The 21354-nt window shown below is 40.2% G+C and overlaps 1 protein-coding gene across 1 annotated transcript; it reads left to right on the top strand.

Moving 5' to 3' along the window:
• Positions 1-5976: 5976 nt before the first annotated feature.
• Positions 5977-18604, top strand: LOC111570710 (alpha-2Db adrenergic receptor-like). Its single transcript, XM_023273614.3, has 2 exons — positions 5977-9127; positions 15646-18604. Exons 1-2 carry the CDS (start codon positions 8801-8803, stop codon positions 16783-16785), a joined length of 1467 nt encoding a protein of 488 aa, XP_023129382.1. The 5' UTR covers positions 5977-8800; the 3' UTR covers positions 16786-18604.
• Positions 18605-21354: the final 2750 nt, after the last annotated feature.

The following is a 21354-nucleotide window of genomic DNA, read 5'->3' as shown; positions in this document are numbered from 1 at the left end:
TTCTCTCTCCCGGCTATTAGGTGAAAAACAGAATAGACAGGTTTTTTTTTTTTTAAATACAGGTTCTGAGCTCCATATTAAGTAGCTGCCGCAGAGCTGTCATACAGGATTCAGGCTGTTTTGCTGCAGCAGTGAAACTTCAGAGTGATTTAGCGCTGCAGTGGGCTACAGACTTCCCACCATAAAGCATCGCCACAGACCGAGGGTCTCATTTCTGACTGAAGCCGAACACCCACCTGCAGAGGTGACGCAAAATGGACTTGCCTCGACAGTTTCTGTGCCTGTTCATACTCCACTGTGCTCAGAAATAACCCACCGCCGTATTTTGCTGCATCAGGAGTTGCCTTCACTTTATTCCCACACGACTTTTGTATAATTCATGTAATCTTAATGTCATTTCACTCTACACACACCGAAAAAAATCAAGCTGGAGGTAATAAATATACATATCGCTGCACTGTTTTTGGATCGGGAGTTTCGTTGTACAGCGAATAACAAATATGTGAAAGGGAGAAGTAGCTGAACCCTCTGGGGTGTTTCCAGCTTTTTCCTGAGACTACAAGTTTACATACTGAAAAAAGCAAACCTACATAACTTCAGTCCATCCATCCACTGATTATCTATACACCACTTAATCCTCATTAGGGTCATGGGGGGATGGAGTCTATCCCAGCTGACTTAGGGTGAAGACAGAGGACACCCTGGACAGGTCACCAGTCTATCATAGGACTGCATATAAAGACAAACAATCACACTCACATTCGACCTTGTATATATTGTAAATATTATTACTATTGTTCTATTATTATTTTATTCTTATCACTATGTCTACTTTTACATAAGCTGCTGTAGCAATGTAAATTTCCCCTGGCGTGGGGAGAAATAAAGAACTTTATCTTATCTTATCTTACATATTTAGGTCATGCGATTCGGCATCTGTACATAACATACACATGCATAACACACACCTGTGCTCAGCACAAGGTCATGGAGGAAATGATATGACTGAGCAGCCTTAGCGGAGTACTGCGCTCTCTGAGTGCTTTTCTTGTTATTTTATTGTTTTACTCTGACAGTGAATCAAATCACTCTGTCAGATGTCAGATTGGTGAGTTGTTTTGATAATCTTATAGTTACTGTCATTGCTGATAAAACCACCTGTCCAGCATTAAACAGTAAAAGTGTGACGCGTGCAGCAGCCAAAGATTCAGATATTTTCAGAGTCCAGAGTCTGTGCACATCAAAATAGGGGAGAAAATATTGGAAGATTGATCAGGTGGCCAGAAACACGCCTCTAAATGGATGCTTGTGTTGTCTGCTGACAGGCAGTACGTTTGCCAACACATGCATCACGATCAGGTAATTATGAGCAATCAGTCAGACCTGTGTGTCAGTGAGAAGCTGTGAAAACAACACGACATACACTGCACACAGGGATAGTCTGGAAATGATCAACAAAGGTTTTTAAAACACAAAAACTCACAATAATACATTTATATTAACGTGTGGGGGGGGTTCAAAAAGCTTAAGATGCCCATTCTTGTCCAAAAATGATTAGAAATACTCACATTAGTAACCAATAGATTCATCACAAAATTTCTTTCAGTCGTGATTGCTGAAAACTACAGCTTTTTCTGTTTTATATAGTTTCAAAACAGATAGTGATTAAAAAAAACAGCAGTCAGTGGTACAAATACCTGTTTTAAATTAGTTCTGTCAAGCTCAGACTGCTTTTCAAAACTCTATATTGACTTAAGTGTGCCATTCAAACTACAAAATAGTCATTAAACAGTACACGGACATTTAAAAATGTACATACAGTTTGAGTTTAAATGTTACTATAATTTTTTTTCTGCAAAGTCTGATAATGTTTTAATAAAATAGAATGTTTTTTGAAGATAAATCATTTAAATGTAACCTTGTGTCAAACAGAGGTAGAAGTACTCAGTCCTTGTGCTGAAGTAAAACACAGATATCACAGTGTAGAAGTACAGTTACAAGTTAAAATCCTGCATTTAAATTGTTATTTTAGTAGAAGTGCAAAAGTTTTAGCATCACAACATACTTCAAGTACCAAAACTTAAAGTACTTTTCATGCAGAATGGCATATTCCAGAATATTGTGTGTTATTGGAGTGTCGATTTTTATTATTTCACTAAATCTGCAACTAAAGTTAAAAAAATATATATATTTATCTATTAAATCAATTGCCAACTCTTCTGATAATCAATTAATAGGTTTGAGTAACTTTTATCATGAAAAAATCTAAATCCTCTGATTCCAGCTTCTTAAATATGAATACTTTTTTTGTTTTCTTCGCTTCTCTATGACAGTAAACTGAATATCTTTGGGTTGTGGACAAAACAAAACATTTCAGGATGTAATCTCAGGCTGTGGGACACATTTTCTGACACTTCATAAACCAAACAATCCCTGGTTGAACTCCCAGCCAGTCAGACTTGTCAATGATTTACTCTGTCAATGTCTGCTGTACTACTACTACTACTACTACTACTACTAATAATAATAATAATAATAATAATAATAATAATAATAATAATAATAATAATAATAATAATAATAATAATAATAATCAAAAGAAGGCAAACATCCCACCCAAAAAAGCCTTTAAAAGAGACTTAGATTACAACAACCCACCCACATCAACGTTAGGTGAAAACCTCCTAGTCTGGCAGCTTATGTTGCTCTGTGGTTTGACTGAGAATAAAGGGCAACAGAAGAAGATGCAAAGACACCCCTATGTATTGTTACTTCTATGAAATCTAAGAATTTTGCTGCTATTTCTGATAATTTCATACACCAAAATGGTTATTATACTTAATTAAATGAAAGTCTTAATTAACAAAACTGGGTAGAAAATATGTATAGATATTTTTTTCTCAATTTTTATACTTTTGGAGCTGAATTAAACCTGTTTAGGAGGTGCCAAAAAGTCCACTATGCAGAAAAGAACCTGATATGTATATATGGAGCTGTAAAATTGTATATTACATTATAACTGTAATATTAAATACTACAGCATCATTCTTTGACCTTATCAGACTTAAGTTTCGTTTGGCTGCAGGGCTTTATGCTGTTGCAGATGCCGATTTCAACCTGGCGACCACTTGCTGGTCCACTTTGATCAGCAGTAAAACATTTAGACAACTTGGATGCCATGACATTATGTGCAGACAATATACTCGAGTCAATATGACTTTAATGATCCTAGTTTTGTTTTTTCCTCTCACACCACCATTACAAAACTCCTGCAAATTGAGGACAATAGTCGGATTTGACAAGATAAACCTTTGGACAGCTCTAAACTTTGTTGAAATTCATGTTAGTTTCTTGTCCACAGTGCAGAGGTCTCACTTTACAAGTCAGTCTCAAAATAGAACTAAACTGTTTGGACTGGATGGATGGATGGATGGATGGATGGATGGATGGATGGATAAACATATAAGTTTCTGAGACGAGAGCAAGTTGTCGTGGTGTGCAGGCTGTAACTCTGCACCTGTGCTCTGAGCATTCTGTTTTTAGTGCCCACTTGATTTGATTTAGACGCGATCAGCCCATTTAATAGCCAGTTATGATTGCAGACCATTTCTCATATATGTATATAGGCCATTAGAGACCTCCTCCAGTTTCTAGTCGGCTCAGAAGGTGCATTATCATCCATTTTGATCAACAATAAACAGAAAATAACTCCAACAACATCAGCAACCTCTTGTGGTCATGTGAAGAACTGCATGTACAATCTGGAGAGGAGTCTTCACCCTGGGAAACCTACAAAATGGAGATTTACTGCATCTAATACACATGGCAACAGGGTTTATTTTAACCCAAACCATGATCCCTTTTATAGACCTAACAAAGTAGTTTTGTTGCCTAAACTAAACTAAGTACCTCCAATGCCAGAACTTAACCAATTAGTCGTGGTTCCTCAAGTTAACCACATAGTCTGGTTGCTGAAACCTAATCTAGACGGTTTGTTGTCCAAACTTAAGCAACTACCTTTGATGCCTCAACTTAACCAAGTAGTTTTAGTGCCTAAACTTAGCCAAATAGTTGTAGTACTTAAACTTAACCAAGTAGTTTGGTTGTTTAAACTTGACCAAGTAGTCTTGGTACCTAAACCTTACAAGTCTGCTCTGGTGCCTGAACTCAACCAAGTAGTTTGTAACTTGCCTAAACCTAACCAAGTAGTTTTGGTGTTGAAACTTTAACCACAGTCTTATTACCAAAACCTAACCTAGAAGTTTTGTTGCCTGAACTTAATCAACTACATTTGATGCCTCAACAAAACCAAGTAGTTTTTGTCCCCAAACTTAAGCAAGTAGTTTTGGTGCCTAAACTCAACCAAGTAGAGTTGGTGGCTAAACTTAACCAAATAGTTTTAGTGCCTAAACTTAGCTAAGTGGTTTGGGTGAATATACTTTACCAGTACTTTTTAGGTTTGATGCCTAAACTCAAGCAACTACCTTTGGTGCTTAAATCTAACTTAGTAGTTTTGGTGCCTAAGCTTTACCAGAAGTTTTGGTGCCTAAAAATAACCGAGTGCTTTTGTTACCTGAACTTAACCCAGTAATGTTGTTGCCTAAACTTAACCAACTACCTTTGGTTCCTTAACCTGAATGAGTAGTTTTGTTGCCTGAACTTAGCCAAGTGATTTTGGTGCCTAAACTTACCCGAACACCCTCTGAAAACTGGCCGACTTACTCCACCACCACCAACCTCTCCAAGCTCCAAATGTGGACTTTGTTCCACTTTGTCAATGCCAATATTGGAGCCCCATCTCCAGTAAATGAGATGACAGTGGAGCTCCATTATGGGCTGAAAACGGCCTACTGGGACCACTAGAAGTAGAGATGGTCCCTACTGACTAGTATGTACTGAATGATCTGCTATAATAACGTCCATTTAATGTGCTGGTAACATGAGGAAGGAGTGCTGTGATGATCCTATTAGCATAAATGTTGTGATGTTTCTGAGAACGGTTGATGTTCAGCTCATAGCGTAGACAGAAACAAGCCTCCACTGGCCTCAGGTCCATCTGAACAGCCCTCTGGGGATCTCATTTCGGTTGCATCTTTTGCCCATTATGTACTCCATAACACAACTGGTGGTGATGTGTGAATTTTCCAGCATTGAGGGACTTTTTTCCTTCTGACCTGATTTCCTGGAGGCTCTTTAGGTGGAAGAAATGGCTGGTCCAGTGAAAATACGAGCTGTGTTGCCGTCCCTGATCTGCTGCTAAGTCTGCCCAACGGTTGCAGCATCACACCATTACCTCCCCGCTGGATTCACGGCACGCCGAGCCTTGTGAGGCCCGACTGAGGAGGCTGTCCACCTCTGGAGCCGGTATGAAAGGCGAGCGAGTGCCACAATGTTGTTTGCCGCTTTCAGATTTAGGAGGAATGAATCCAGGCTGCCGGCTGATCTGCCTACATGTGAGCGCTCAGAGCCAGGCGGCTAAATTAAGAGCATCGGCGAGTGATTAAATAAAAGGCTCCTCGCTTTTCGCTCATCTCGGGATAAATGGGAATTGATTGATGACTGCTCAAAAGTTGACGCCGTTGTCGAGCTAACTGGCCTTTCTTTCATTTCTCACCCTCATTTATGCTCTCTTTCTTCCTCTCCCTCTCTTCTTTTAACAGCTTTCTTTTATTTCCTCTCAGTCTAATCCCCTCTCTTCTCTTTATTCTCCTGTCATTCTGTATTTTCTTTTTCATCATCTCCTTTATCCTCAGTTCATCTTCTCCTTACTCGTACTCTCTCTTCCTTCCTCACTCATCTTTCTTTCGTCCTTTTCCCTTTTCCTTTTTCTCCTCCTCTCATCTTTTTCCTCTTCATATCTCCTCTCTCCTTCTCCTCATTCATGCTTTCTTCTTCCCTCTCTGGTTGTTTTCCTTTTTTTACCTCTCACCTCTTTTGCTCTTTTCTCTCCTTTTCCTGTGAAACTCTTTTTTTTTGTTTAATAATCTCTCCTCTATCCTTGATTTTCTCCTTGTTCGTCCTTTCTTTCTATCTCTCCTCCTCATCTTAACCTTTTCTTTTATTCCTTTTCTTGCTCTTTCTTCTCTTCCACTTTCCTCTTGTTGATCATCTGTCTTTCTGCTCTTTTCTCTTTCTTTCCTTTTCTATTAGGGTTCTTGATCTCCTCATTTGTTTTATTTTTCCCCTCCTCTCATCTCCTTTCCTGTTTTCTCTTGTTTCTACTCCTCTTCCCTACAGATCTCCTCTTTTCCACATCCTGTCTCCTTCACTCCTCTATCCTTGATCTTCCCCCATCTTTCTTTTATTCCCTCTCTTTTTTCCATTTTCTATCCTCCCTTTCTTCCTCTTCTCTCATTTTTCTTTAATTCCTTCTCTCATCTCCTCTCATCTCTTCTTACTTCTTTCCTCTCCTCATCCTTGTGAATCTCCTCTTTTTCTCTTTATCTCTCTTCTGTCCTTGATCTTCTCCTCCTCCTTCCCTCTCCTCTCTCTCTTCTTTTTTCTTTCCTCTCCCATCTTTCATTCCTCTCCTCCGTCTACATACCTCATCTTGTTTTTTGTCATCCTTCCTTTGCTCTTTCTTTCCTCTTTTCTCCTCCTCTCCTTGACTCACCCCTTTTCATGTCTCCTCTATCCTTTCTTCTCATTCATCTTTTCCTCATCTCTTCTCACTTTTTCTGCCCTTTTGTTTGTCTTCCCTCGTCTCCTTTCGTCTCTTCTCTCTTCTCCTCACCCCTATAAATATTCTTTCTTTTTCATTTCCTCGTCTCTCCTCGAACATCGATCTTCCCATTTGTCCTTTTCTTCATTTACTCTTCATTATCTCCTTTCCTTCCTCCCCTACCCTCTGTCTTTGTTTCCTCCCGTCTTCTTTCTTTTCCATCCTCCCCTCTGAATCACTTCTTTCATTCTTCCCACCTTCCTCATCTCTCTATCTTTAACTTTCCTTACCTCTTTCCTTCTTTCTTTCCTCACATTTTTTTCTTTTCCTGCTCACTTTCTTCAAATCTTGTCTCTCTTTTTCTTCTTCACATTCATCCTCTTCCTTTCCTTTCGTCTTTCCTGTCTCTCCTCACTTCTGCGAATCTCCTCTTTTTCCTCATCTTTCCTCTGTCCTTGATCTTCTCCTCCTTCCTTACTCTCGATCCTTCCTTTCTGTTTTCTTTCCTCTCCTGTCTTTCATTCTTCTCGTCCTCCTTCTTCTTTTTCTTCCTCCTGTCCCCTGCCCTTTTCCTCATCTCCTTTCTCTTCCCATTTTTTCCTTTTTCCTCTCCTTATTTCACTCCTTTTCATTTCTCCTCTATCTTCTCCTCATTCGTCCTGTCTTTCTTTCTGTCCCCTCTAATTTTCTGCCCGTTCTCTCGTCTCTTCGGCATTTCTCTCTTTCCTCGTATCTTTCTTTCCTCTCCTCCTCTGTCCATGTTTCTCCTGTCTTCTTTTTCATTTTTCTCACCTGTGTCTCTTTTCCTTTCCCTTGCAAATCTCCTCTGTTTTAATCTCTCTTCTGTCCTTGATGTTCTCCTCCTCCTTCCTTACTCCTTCCTTACTCCTTCCTTACATCCTTCCTTTCTTTTTCATTCCTCTTCTTTTCTGTCCACATATCTCCTATCTTCTTTTTCATCCTTGTCTGTCTCCTTTTCCTCATCTCATTTCTTTTTATCTTTACCTTTCCTCCTCTCTTTCCTTCCATCTTTTCCCCTCACCCTCTTTCTTTCATTTTTCTCATCTCCTATTTTCTTCTAATCATCTCTCCTCTTCTCTCGTCTTTCCTATCTCCTCTCGTCTTCTTTCATCTTCTTGTATTCATTTTCCTCTCATCTCTCCTTCCTGCCTTCCTTTTCTCCTCCTCCCTCTCCATTTCTTTCTCCTTCTTCTATGTAAAACCTTCCTCCCTTTTCTTTCTCCTCTTTTCTTTCTCCTTCCTCATTTCCTGACCTTTATCTATACTCTCCAATCCCACTTGTCGTCCTCTCCTACAAAGATCTCTCTCCTCTCCACGCATCTCTTACTCTTTCCTTTCATCTCTCCTCCTCCTCCTCCTCTTCCTCCTCCTCCTCTTCTCTCTTCCAGCGGTAGAGTCAGCGAACAGCGAGCGGCAGCAGCAGTGTCACTCAGCTCGGCAGCAACTCGCATGAAAGTCGGGAGCTCTGCTTTTCTTTCTTCTGCATCTTTGCTTTTTTTTTCTTCTTTCTTTTTAAATCACCTCCTTTTTAAAAAAATCTCTTCTTCCCATTTTCTCATCTCTTCTCTACCTTTTTCTTTTCCTCCTGCCACACTGATCTTTTTCTCAGTGCAGCAGTATGAGGGTACCGTGCATAACAAATGGGGTTTCCGTCCTTGCTCCAACTAGATCTTGTAGCCATATGCATTTCTTTTTTTCTTGTTGTTGCATCTCATTGGAATAAGTAGGCCAGTCTCGTAGCTTTTACACAGTATGTCAACCTGTGGGTTCCGATGTGCTTGTGAGTGGATATTTTAAGGTGTGACTTTTAAAAAATCCTACCTTAAATCATGCAAATCCCTCATGCGGAGGCAAGATGTGTTGCAGCACATTGAGGAGTGTGTTTTGGAGGTGTAATGTTATGAAGTGTTTACTGTAGCTGAGAGGACTGGAGACATGCATGTGTAATTTTTGTTCTGTTTGCTTTTAAAAAATCTAATATTTGGAAGCTGGTTGCTTCTTTCCTTTTTTTCCTCATTCTCTTTGCCAGTTTTGCACTTTATTTCCTCACTGGCTGCCTCTTAGTGCGCCAAATGCACAGGAGTTTTGAAAAATGTGGATCATAACCGTTTAACCAGGATGGACTTATCGGATGTATTCACGCCTGTAATGGCCACGATGCCGGCCACTTTGCTGCCAAACTCTTCTTTGGAGAATGTCAGCCAGGCGTCGCCTTCCTCGTCCCGACCTCCTCCTCTACCTCCTCACTCGCAGGTGGCGTCGGTGCTCATCGTGCTGGTGGTCACCGTCATCATCCTGGGCACCGTGGTGGGCAACGTCCTGGTAGTGGTGGCAGTGTTCACCAGCCGAGCCCTCAGGGCGCCTCAGAACCTCTTCCTGGTGTCTCTGGCTTCGGCGGACATTCTGGTGGCGACGCTGGTCATCCCCTTCTCTCTGGCCAATGAGGTGAGGTTTGTCAGATGTTTGTGCTCTAGAACAGATGGTTTTCACACACAACCTACAGCTGGAACTTATCTTTTTAAGGAAAGACACATGTTAACGTGGGAATAAGTGCAGATGGATGTATTCAGGTTGGTTCCTCTAAAGGTTAATTAACTGGAGATGTTGGTAAAAGTTCCTCAAAGACTCTTCTAACCATCTGTGTGAAAGAATGCTGTACTCAGTCTACCAAATGATGAATATTTTAACCTTGTTCAGTCAGCTATGGTCACCACTATGGCTGCATAATATTTAGCTCTCAAACTCAGAGTTTCATGCCGTCAGATTGAAGCAGATGCTCTGACATCATTCAATATGGCGCCATTCCCAATAAGTGAACATGAAGCTGCTGGATCACATTAGTAAATGACAAAGGCTGTATGAGCATGTAGCGTTAATGATATGTGGTAACTTGTTGTGCCATTCTGACAAAACTGATTTAAGTTAATTATTACACATAAACATTGGGCTGGGCGATATAGCTCAGAAACCTAGAAAAAAACATGCTTAAGTAGATATCAATGATTTATCGATGATGTAATTAGCCTTCCCCAATAAAGACCAGGAAAAACATTTTAATTTGAAATGATCTACTTTATCCTGTATGGCAAGACATACATAGAAAACAATAATGAAAAATACACAAGTAAAAGATGATAAAGGAATGATCTCACTTTATATAGACATGATTGGCAAAGACCCAAACATTGTGTTTTCATCGTGTGTTTTCATGCATTTGATGACACTAATCAATATTCTATCAGAAAATGTACCTATACCTATTGATTACGTGTCTCGTGGCATTGTAATGCTATTGTTTCATCAGCCAGGAATACTTAGAAAGCTAATTGTGTTGAATATTCTGACTAAGCTGATCTAGCTAAAATATTATGTCATTGCCCCTTATTTTGACCATTGTTAATCCACCTCTATTCCATTGATATATCCAATGAAGCTGAAGTTTATTATGTTCAGCCATTTTCATTTTACATTTGGCATTGTGAATCATTGAACGCCTCAAGATGGGAATTAAAGACTTAAAGGATCATTTCGGTTTATTTCACTGTGGCCTATTTCCAATGATTGAGGCTTTTGTGGTTCGATTAGTCACGCTGCAAGAATCCCTAAAGCATTTACCAAAATTATATTTTATGTTTTTAATTTTAAGTCCAACTGAAGTGAAGATTTAAAGACCCATACTAGTGAAAATCTAGTTTTTGATCTTGTTAGCTTGTCCACGTAGCTTTATAAGCTGGAAGACACATGAGTGAAATAAAGAGTCAACACCGTGGATGAATATTTCCACTTTGACACTGCAGCGTACTGATGACAACCTCAAAAACAGTAATTCAGTCTTCTGAAGTTTCATACATAACAAACCTAAAGAAGTGATCCTGTCAGCTTACAGGGTTAGACTTTCTGTATTATTATGCTTCTCAGCATGTATGGCTGAAATACTCCAGTACTTTGCTAGCCATTGTGTAATGTTGAGTAGTTTTACAGTGTTTGAGCAGAGTCGTAAGTGAGCTGGTGTGCTTGGACTGCAGCAAATGATGGAGGGGTAAATACAACTATACTACTGGAGGCATCGGTGTAGAGTTACATTTAATCCCTTTTAAGGCACAACGGGAATATTTTAAGGCAAAAAAATCTAAATATGTAACTTTGATACACAGAGATGAGTTTTTAGTGGTTTAAACACAAACGAGTTGGGACTTCAAAACGATCCACGTGAAAGTCAGGTTTCTTGGAAAGCTGCAAAGAGCTACGATTTTATTGTCGCGATAAATACTTCTCGTTTCCCTGAATCTCAACAACAGATGTCATCGTCTTGGGTTTTATTCAGTTTATTTCCTGTTTTAATATGTAAAGATCCCTGTCCTTGTGTGTTTTCTTCCTCCCTTTGTCACCGTTTCCTTTCTTTTTATTGCCCTGATTAGTTTTATCTGTCGTGTCTCCCCATTAGTTACCTGTGTATAGAGTTCTTTTGTTCCCTTGTCTTGTGCCAGTTCATCTTGTTTGCTACCCTCCTGTTTTTGTTCCTCTCTGCCTGCACTTGAGTCCTTACCTGAATACCCACCTTGACAGCAGAAGTGAAGAGATCAAAGTCAGCGTGACCCAGTCAATTCAGTTTAATTCAGTTGTATTTGTAAAACTCCAGTTCACTACATTTGTCATCTCACAGCACTTCACGTTGTAAGGTCAAGACCTTATAAAATTCTAAAGAGAAACCAAACAAGTCTCAAGATTCCTTTGGATTCCCTTTGAGCAACACTTGGAAGGAAAAACTCCCCTTTACCAGGAAGAAACCTCTGGCAGAACCAGGCTCAGAGAGAGCAGCCATCTGACTCGACCAGTTAGGGGGAGAGAGAACAGGATAGCAGAAAGAAAAGAAAACAAAAAGACAAGCAACCCATAATCAAAGACGTGTACCTCCAGATCTAGCGATACCTGTAGAAAGGGCTAAACATGAACTACAGGAGAGAGAACACTCAAAGTTAATACATCAAACTTCGTGTTGTGTGTAGGATGGTCATTTTCAAACATAGATGACTCAGAATTTTTCTTTTTTTTAAGTATTGCTGTCAAATATGGTTTCACATCTGCAACAAGTTTCTCCTCGGTGAGTTCTGCCCATCAAAAAGAAAGCACAAAGACAACCATACCACCAAAGGGACTTTACATGCACTTATTCATATCAAGAGGATATCTGTTTAAACACATTAATCAATTTAAACAGTTAAACAGTGTTATAGTTTTTCTGGCCTTTTCCAGCTGGTGGCCTGATTGAAGAACAACCCGTGGACAGTCTGGAACAACAGATGTAGCCAAATGATTGTACATTCATAAAGGAAAGAATTGGAGAGTCCCCAGCCACAGTAGCATCTGTATGAGCCTGTCAACCTCAATATCATTTCCATTCTTTGTGCAGAAATGCAAATATTCAAAAGCCTGGTTGTTTTTAATTTTAAATTTGAGATTATGTTGGTGTAAGACAAGTCAGAGAACAATCACAGTTCACAAATTACATACCGTAAATGTTTGTGCCACATTCTGCACAGAACAGTTGTGGGGGCATTTAACCCAAAAACCAAAACTATCAACCATTGGTGGCACCAGAGGGAACGTCAATGGGCTCAGCAAAGTTCTTCATCTTGTGAGAGCTCTAAACGTCTGTAGAAAATTTCACTATAATCAATCAAATATCTATGAAAATATTTCAGTCTGGACTGAAATTGTGAACCAACTGACTGAAAATCCATTCAACTAGTCAAAATCTCCGAACGTTCCCTTTCCTGCTGTCTCAACAGTCTGCAGATGAGCCCTCCCAAATTTTAAATGGCACTTCTTCCGAACAAATACAAATATTAAGAACTTGATCATAATGCAGTCAGAATCAAGTTAAGTCTGCAACAAGGTGGAAAAGCAGATGTTGCAGCTAAATCTTGTGCCCAGATAAAGATTGCGTGATGAAATCAGGTGTAAATGGGCTTTGCGTTATGCATGAGGTTCGCTGTTGGAAACCTGTATTTATCCGGGATTGTGGATCAATAGGAGCATTCCATTTTCCAACTTTTATGCACATTTTCAATCTGCGCATAAAACACCCCGAGGGGAAATGCTGAGAATTGGAAAAAAAAAAAAGAATGAAGCATGCAGTGGAAACAGATAAGTGATGAATAATACATGATAACAGACCTGATGCTTCTGCTTCACCAGAGAGATGACAAATTCTTCTAAATATAAGCTCCGTCTGGACATTAGTACATGAAGAAAACATAAATGCCACTGTTTCATCTACATTTTTTCCCTTTTCCGCCTCAACTTGAATGATATTATTTCCTCCCCTTGTCTTCTTCTGCACCTTCTTCTACTGTTTCTATACTGAAGCAACTTCAACTCCTAATATTTGCATAAAGGTTGTGGATAGAATCGAACATTTATCGGCATTTTCTCTTGCCAATTTTCTCAAAAGTTGGTCAAAATTGCTGCTACATATGCATTTGAAATGTAAAGCTATGCAATGTAGTGACCCCTAGTGGCAAGAAGTAAAAACACTTCATTTTCCAAAAGTCTCTTGCGACAAAATTTGTTTTCTTTAGACCTAAAATCATTTGCAGAACAACTTGAAACACAGAAAAAACATTTAAAAGCAACACTTCCTCTCTATCAGTCTTCTCTTTGGTGGGGGTGATGTTGACGTTCAAGTACCTGATTATTATGAATGTCCCTACACTGATCCTAAGATTGGGATTTCGGTCGATCAAGAAATTTTTAACTCATTAATATTGCTACAAACTTAAGCCCGATCCCTTCTTTACATCAGCTTTAACACAGATGTTGAAAACTTACACAATTTGCCCAATAAATGCAGCATAGTCAATCAATAATTGATTCATTTTAATATAATTTAAGCATGCTAGGCATTTGCCCTGTGCTAATTTAAGTCATTAACACATGATGCAAGGCACAAAATTGGCTGTTAAATATGCTACTGATAAACAGCAACACTATCTCAATTGATTGTGGCTTGACTTAACAGAAGTGCACTTTTTGGAGGTCATTAATCATCATAGGACTTTGTCATGGTGCCCCTTTACTAGCTAAACCCTCACAATGCTATGTGCCAGCACAGAAATTGCCACCTCCTCCAGTCACGACTGTATTTAACAGAAAAAAAAAATTGATCAGGTCATTCCTACTCATTATAAAAATACAAAGTAGTAACTTCTTGAACATTTCCATGTCCAACCTCTGAGGTATCTGAAAAACTGGAAGGGAAACATGATCAGCACTGATATGGAGAAATGTTCATATTTTACTTTGAAGTGTTGTTTGTCCCTTTGCTGTGACTTGACCACTTCAAATTAATTTGATCATGTTATCTAGCAGTGACGAGACTCTGCTCTGCATTAAAATGTGTGAGACGTTCTCACATAATTCTTTATTTCCTTTAAGATGAACTTTGGGCTTCTCAGTGTTTCTTTGTTGGAAAGTTGCTTATTGACTCTTTCTTTTTTCCCTCGAAGCACAATCAGTCTGGTACTTTGGGTCATGCTGGTCATTTTGTCTGGTTTACTTATCGTCTTATTCCTTAACTGCTTTTTATTACAGCCTGTTTGCTTCCCTTGTTTTACGTTTGAGTGACTGTTGAAATTATAATGAGGCGAGAATATGAGACTGGAGAGAAAACAAAGGAAATGCAGACCCACTATAATTGTATCAATATATGGCTGAATATATCACTTCTGTTGATGTTTTCTCACGTCTAAGGTTACCTTCCTAAATAATGAGTTTATATTCTTTCTTGAAAAACAGATGACTTTTTAATGTAGAAAATGTCATCACGCCTCACTGAACTGCCTATTGGAGGCTTGAACAGCTTTGAAAACCTTGTGTTTCTTCCTGATAGAGGTGCCGACTGTGTCGAAGCATCTCTGTAATTTTTCAGAATCAACAATCAGAAATTCACTCTAGCTCTGTGTTTTTTTCTTTGTTTGACAAGCATCTGTGGCACATTGTGATATTGAATGACCTTCCAAGAGAGAGTAAGACAGTCTGTTCTTCAGTATGCTTTCAGATTTATTGTTTTGGAGATATAAACACTTTCGATTCCCCTTGTAGTTGTTGTATAAACTACTCATTTTCTAATATGACTCAACCCAAAGACTTTAATAGTGCTGCCCTCTGAAGGTTAAAGCCTCAAACCATCAGGTTAAGATCCCTGATTTGACTTTTTCAGCAAAACGTTCCCATTGTGATCCACTGGAGGAGGCAGGGCTTTGCCTTTTTGTTTCATGAAAATCCGTACAATAGTCCCGGTCAAAGTGGTGGATCGATATTACGTCCTTGGAGCAAAAAGAAGAGATATTTAGTTTACAGTCACGTTAAATCTTCACATTTGATGAGCTCTTACCGGAGAATATTTGTCATTCTTGGTTAAAAGATTCATACATCTATTGACTACACTGAAGACGACAGATCCATCTCATCCTTTCTCTGAACTTCAGCCTCATTTCACCCCTTTATGAACATAAACTGCGAGTAAAACTCCTCAGAAACGCTAAAGCTGCATAATATAGGTGATTTGTAACCAAACTGTGCTGCAATGCAATAGTTACTTCTTTATCGTCTGCCAGACAGAAAAATACAGACGATGAAGCGGTATGTCTTTACCTCTTCAGACAGACATTTTATCCCTGCAGGGGAGTCTGTTTGGAAGCACAAGCTGTGCAGGAATGTGATGGATATTTTACAGTTTCTTGCAGCTGTGAAAAGACTGTAAATAATTTTTGAGGTGTTTGGTGTGAAACTAGCAAACTGACTGCAAGTATTTCCTCCAAAGTAAATACAGCAGCAGCCAGCAGTGAGATATTGAGTGAATTGTTATTTTGAGGCAAAATAATCCTCATCAATGCCTCTCTGAGTGACTGAAGCCCACTTCTTTAAATGACTTATTAACATATCTTAATTGCTTTTTCCAGGTCATGGGCTACTGGTACTTTGGTTCCACCTGGTGCTCCTTCTACCTGGCTCTGGACGTCCTGTTTTGCACTTCCTCCATTGTCCACCTCTGCGCTATCAGCCTCGACCGCTACTGGTCCGTCACTAAAGCCGTCAGCTACAACCGCAAACGGACACCCAAGCGGATTAAAGCGATGATCAGCATCGTGTGGCTCATTTCTATCGTCATCTCGTCCCCGCCGCTCCTCATGACCCAGAAGGAGAAGGACGTGGAGTCTGAGGACGAGAGCGACGCTCCGATGCAGGAGTGTCTCCTCATGAACCAGACGTGGTACATCCTCTCTTCCTGCCTCGTGTCCTTCTTTGCACCGGGAGTCATCATGATACTCGTTTACTGTAAGATCTACCGCGTCGCCAAGCAGCGAGCCTCCACCGTGTTCGTGGCGAAGAACGTGATGGAGCGGCAGCCGTCACAGTCCGAGACCTGCTTTGTGGGCGCCGCCAGGACTTGCCAGTTAAAAGGAGCCCAGTACGAGCTGGACAGTCCGCGGCCTACGAACCGACACAGCTCCTCCAACGTGGACAGCAACAGCAGCGGCCACCGGAGAGGAGAGCTGGATGACATCGACTTAGAGGAGAAGAGCTGCGAGGCCGACGTGAAAACATCCTCCTCGTTTTCCTCGTCTCTGCGCTTCCCCAGGAGGGCCGCCGTTAGAGTGAAAACAGAGGAGGGGAAGGAGGCCGAGGGAACAGCAAACAGGTTGAAACCTCCTCCTCCTCCTCCGTCCTGCGCCTCCATATCCTGGGCCTCCTCCGAACACTGCTCCCACCACTATCTCCTCCCCTCTCCGGTGCCGTTCCGCAGCCGGCAGATGTCTCTTTCCAAAAACAAAGTGGCACAAATGAGGGAGAAGCGCTTCACATTTGTTCTGGCTGTGGTGATGGGCGTTTTTGTGCTCTGCTGGTTCCCATTTTTCTTCACTTACAGCCTCCACGCTGTCTGCAGGGAGAACTGTGTCATCCCCGACACGCTCTTCAACCTGTTTTTCTGGATCGGATACTGCAACAGCTGCCTGAACCCCATCATATACACGATTTTTAACCGAGACTTCAGGAGGGCCTTTAAGAAGATTTTGTTCCAGACTCATAAACGGACTTAAGATAAAAATGTACAACCCTGTCACCCAAATATTACATTCCCACACAACTTAACTGCGCTCTCATTTACATTTTTTAAAAGAAACATATTTTCTCTCAGAAATGTAAGACTGCAATGTTGTCACAAAACCGACCATACCTGCCTAAATAAATCGATGGCTAGATGATACCACAGCCAAAATCTGAAACATCAGGAAAAGTAATGGAATAATAGATGACAGAAGATGGAACTTTACAATAACATAAACATTTACAGTAATTATAATGCCATTTCAAGGCAGTGAACGATGAGAAACAGCTGCATTGCAACAGATGTAAATTATTGTACTACAGTGTGTTCAAATATTGTAACTCTTCGCCAAAATCAGCTCTTGATGAAGGTTCAATCCTTGCAGAAATAAGTGCAGCAACAATTGAGTGCACATTTTAATCTTTAACTTTCACTCTTTTAGCAGGTATTCAGTTGGTATTTGCTGACAGCACACTGTGAACACCTGATTTAAAAGTTTGCAAGCTATGGAAAAGTTGGTGTTGCAAGTACAAAAGCTGCGTTTGCATATAGATGTTGACAGAAATATGTTGCCACATTGCTAAGTTACCTTAAACATTAAACCATATGAAACATTTATCGCTGGTCTTTACAAATGGCCTCTTTAAACTTGGATGGTGAAAAAATGTTTGTTTCAAAACGAATCTCACGCACATTTGACTTATATTTGAGGGCAAGATGTGCTTATGTTATCTATCATGTTCACTAACCTGTCGCTCTTTGAATTCTTTGTTAAAGTCAGCATGTCTGTCGGCGAGATGCTTTACTAAGCTGGACCTGTCAGCTCCAACAGTCTTCATAGATAAAACATCTTTTGCAGACAGGCTTTGCAGTGTCTCACCCTCACTTTCAGCTATGTAAGCGATAATTCCATATTTCTTTTTGTCCGTTTGCCTTATGGTGGCAGGAATGTCTCACCACAACTACAATCACACTGTCCTGCTGTGGCACATTGACATTAATCATCGGAAACGCTGCTCTCAGCAAAACACTGCTGTTCAAATAAAGTAATGGTACCATTAAAATGGGATCCAGTATCACTTTTAATGGCAGAATATTGCAGTACTTTTCTAGTAGCGGCATATTGTACTAGTGTGTTAACATAAGCAGAGAAAGGCTTCCAGTTTGAAGGAGCCAGAAAGGGAAGGAGGATGAAGGCATAAGGGGGTGCAAGTATGAAAGAGTCCACGTGACATAATTCATCTTCTCCTGAAGTGTGCAAGAGTCAATGAATTGCTCCACATGCATTCGAATGAAGTCCAAAATCTGCGTAGAGTGATTTCATTATAAAAGCAATAATGCACATGGTCTGCAGTAGTGTGCATGGATGAATACGTAGGTGTGACCTACTGTGCACGTGTGCAATGGAGTCTTCCAAGCAGGCTACCACAGACCAGAAAAGCAGTAAAATTCCAGCAACTTTAAATCCATGGTGTCTACACCGGAATATAATCAAGGCTTAACCCTCCTGTTGTCCTCATTTATGGCACCAAAAAATATTGTTCCCTTGTCTGAAAAAAAATCCAAAAATTCAGGAAAAATTCCCCAAATTTATAAAAATTTGCAAAATCTTCAGGAAGAAAATTCATTGAAAGTTTCCCTTGAAAGTTTATTTTTAAAAGAAAAAAATCCCCAAATTTGGCAAGAAAAATGTAAAAAATTAAAAAAAATTAAAAATTGTAAATATTTTCAAAAAATGAATAAAAATCTTCCAAAAAAATCCTAAAAATATCTAAAGTGATTCCATATATATCAGTAAAAGTTCTAATATTTTCTTTAATAACATTCGGAAAAAAATCAACCAAAATCCAGCGAAGTTCGCTGGATTTTGGTTGATTTTTTTCCGAATGTTCTTAAAGAAACATTTTTTTTTTACATTTCTTTTTTTAAACCAAAAAAAATTTTCAAAAATTTACCAGAAATGTTGAAAATGTGTAAGTTTTCACTGTGAAAATATGTATTTTTTTCCACATTTTCAAACTTTAGAACAGGTCAATTTGACCTACAGGATGACATGAGGGTTAAGACAGCAATAGCACCCAGGAGGCCGGGGTTTGTGCATCTTGTAAGTTTTCCCTCACTGTTTGGTTAGATTTATGCGCCAAATTTATGTGGTTAAGTCCAGAAAAACATCACCCTTTGGCTGACACTTTAACATAACTACATGGTAGAAGCTTGGGTAAGTTTTAAAATCAAAAGTATGTGGTTACGTTTGGGTAAGTATCATGGTTTCTGACTCTTCCTCAACATGTATGAAGCCTCTTTTACATTTTCTGGGTTACCACAGTCACATCTAATATATGGTTGGTTAAAAATGAGTGGCAATAATGCAATGAAATTAATGGCAAAGGTGTTAAATTTTAAATGTATTCCTAGTAGAAAACGCGTTTTTCATGAAGTGTAATTGCAGCTTAGCTGTGTGGGAATGTGATTTTTGGGCAGACGAGGCTGGAATGTATGTGTTTGTGTGACACAGAATCAAACACAAATGTGCAGTTTTAACCCTGTTTTCCACTGTGCTGTCAAATCGACATTAAAGGGCTTGTCATACAGGCGGAGTATTGATTTATTATTCAACCGCCCACTAATTTATTAAATAATTACTCCCAATTCCTGTGTAAACACACCAGAGGACGGTGATTATGACACATCGATGGTGTGGAGGCAGGTGTTTCAAACTCCTGCCCCCTTGATGCAATAACACATCGACATTACAACTCGGCTTGGGCCTGAACTTGAATGTTAATTAGAGGAAAACGGCCGCAGGGCTGCGAACTACGTCCCCATGGAGCTTCAAGATGTCTGTGCACTGTAACAGGCAGACTGATTCTGCAATGCTTATACTGAAGTAGAGAGAACACAAAAAGGCTGTAAGGAACTGAGGAAAAACAAATGCACCTAGAATAACACACAAAGTGTTTTAAAAGGTTTCCGTGCCCGAGAGTAATTAAACACCGGCAGCACACAAAGTTTAAACTTGGAGTATAAGACTTAGAGAAGAGAGAGCAGAGTGAACGTTAGCAGCAACGATGTTCTGTTGACACTGCACAGCTCGGGGGCAAAGGCATGAAAAATTCATGTGCAGCTAGCAGATGGGCTGAGCTGCTGCAAACAGAAAGAGAGAGGACAAAAGAGAAAGAAAGGCAGAGGGAAGAAAAGCCGGAGCCTAACTATGCCCGAGCCTCTGAATAATTATAATCAACCTCGGGCTCGTACAGCGATGGATAATTATCCTCTGAGGCTCGGGCTGAAATAGCTGGGCGGGTGGCTGTGGGCTGCATGACTCAAAGCTCACGTCTCTGCTGTTTCTGTGGAGCAGTAAAGAGTCTGAACTCTAACCTGACCTGGAAATAACTGGACGCAGAGCACCAGTCATCACTGAGTTCATCAGTCACTTCCTGCAGACTGCATACTTAGTGTTGGATTGACATTCCCAGGTCAATGATCTATGTTCCTCAGCTACTGACAAGTACCTCTAGTCACTAGCGTCCCTTAGCAAGCTATGGCAATAATTTAATGATGTAAAAACAAAGTGTGACTTCTCATTATTGTGATTACATATTGTTTACATTTACTTTAGATTCATCATCTCAATGCAATAATGTACACATCTAAAGAAACCTCTGGTGTCCCTGGCCAGCAGCATTCCCAGGCTAATAACTAGCATCCATAAGCTAGCGACTGGTACTCCCATGCTTGTGACCTGCATTACTAGACTAGTAACTAGCATTTCTTGGCTCCAAGACTAACAACTAGCATTCCTCGGCCAGTGGCCTGCATCCCTAGCCAGTGATTATCTCTCCTAGTCCCTTAGCCTAATGACTAGCATCCCTAGGCTAGCCACAAGGACCCAAAGGCCAAGGCCTAGCACCCCTAGGTGAAATACAATCATCCCAAGGCAACTGATTGTCACTCCTAGTCTCCTAGCCTAATGACTAGCATTCATAGGCGAATGATCTGCATATTTAGTCTAGCAACTAAGATCCCTCAACTCATGACCTCCATCCCTAGGCTAGTCACTAGCATTCTTACACTCCTAGACTAGTGAATAGTGTTTCTAATGTAGCAACTTGCATTCCTATGCCACTAGTGTCCCCAAGATGTCCATTAGCATTCCTAGGCTTTTGACCTGCATCCCTAGTCTAGTGACTAGCATCTTTAAACTAGCCAGACACATACCTGAACTAGCTGCTAGCCTCCTTATGGTAGTGATCTGCACTTTTAGACCAGCAACTAACATTCCTAGCCTTGTGACTAGCATGCTTAGACCAGTGGTTAGCATTTCTAGGCTAGTGACCAGCCTTCTCAGACTAGTGGTTTGCATCCCTAGGTGAATGACAAGCATCCCTAGGCAAGTGATAGTCACTCATAGTCTTCTAGCCTAATGACTAGCATTCCTAGGCTAGTGCCAACCTTCCCTCAGCTAGTGACCTGCATGTCTAGACTAGCAACTAAGATCCCTCAGCATCCCTAGATTAGTGATCTGCATTCCTGGGCATGTAACTAGCCTCCCTTAGCTAAT

The sequence above is a fragment of the Amphiprion ocellaris genome, chromosome 1 (assembly GCF_022539595.1).
Source record: "Amphiprion ocellaris isolate individual 3 ecotype Okinawa chromosome 1, ASM2253959v1, whole genome shotgun sequence".
Taxonomy (NCBI): Eukaryota; Metazoa; Chordata; class Actinopteri; family Pomacentridae; genus Amphiprion; species Amphiprion ocellaris.
This window is presented reverse-complemented; position numbering and strand designations above follow the sequence as displayed.

Excerpts from the sequence above, each read along its gene's own strand:
- LOC111570710 (XM_023273614.3), top strand. The coding sequence starts at position 8,801 with ATGGACTTATCGGATGTATTCACGCCTGTAATGGCCACGATGCCGGCC. Across the intron at positions 9,128-15,645 it reads CCTTCTCTCTGGCCAATGAG|GTCATGGGCTACTGGTACTT; the intron begins GTGAGGTTTGTC and ends TGCTTTTTCCAG.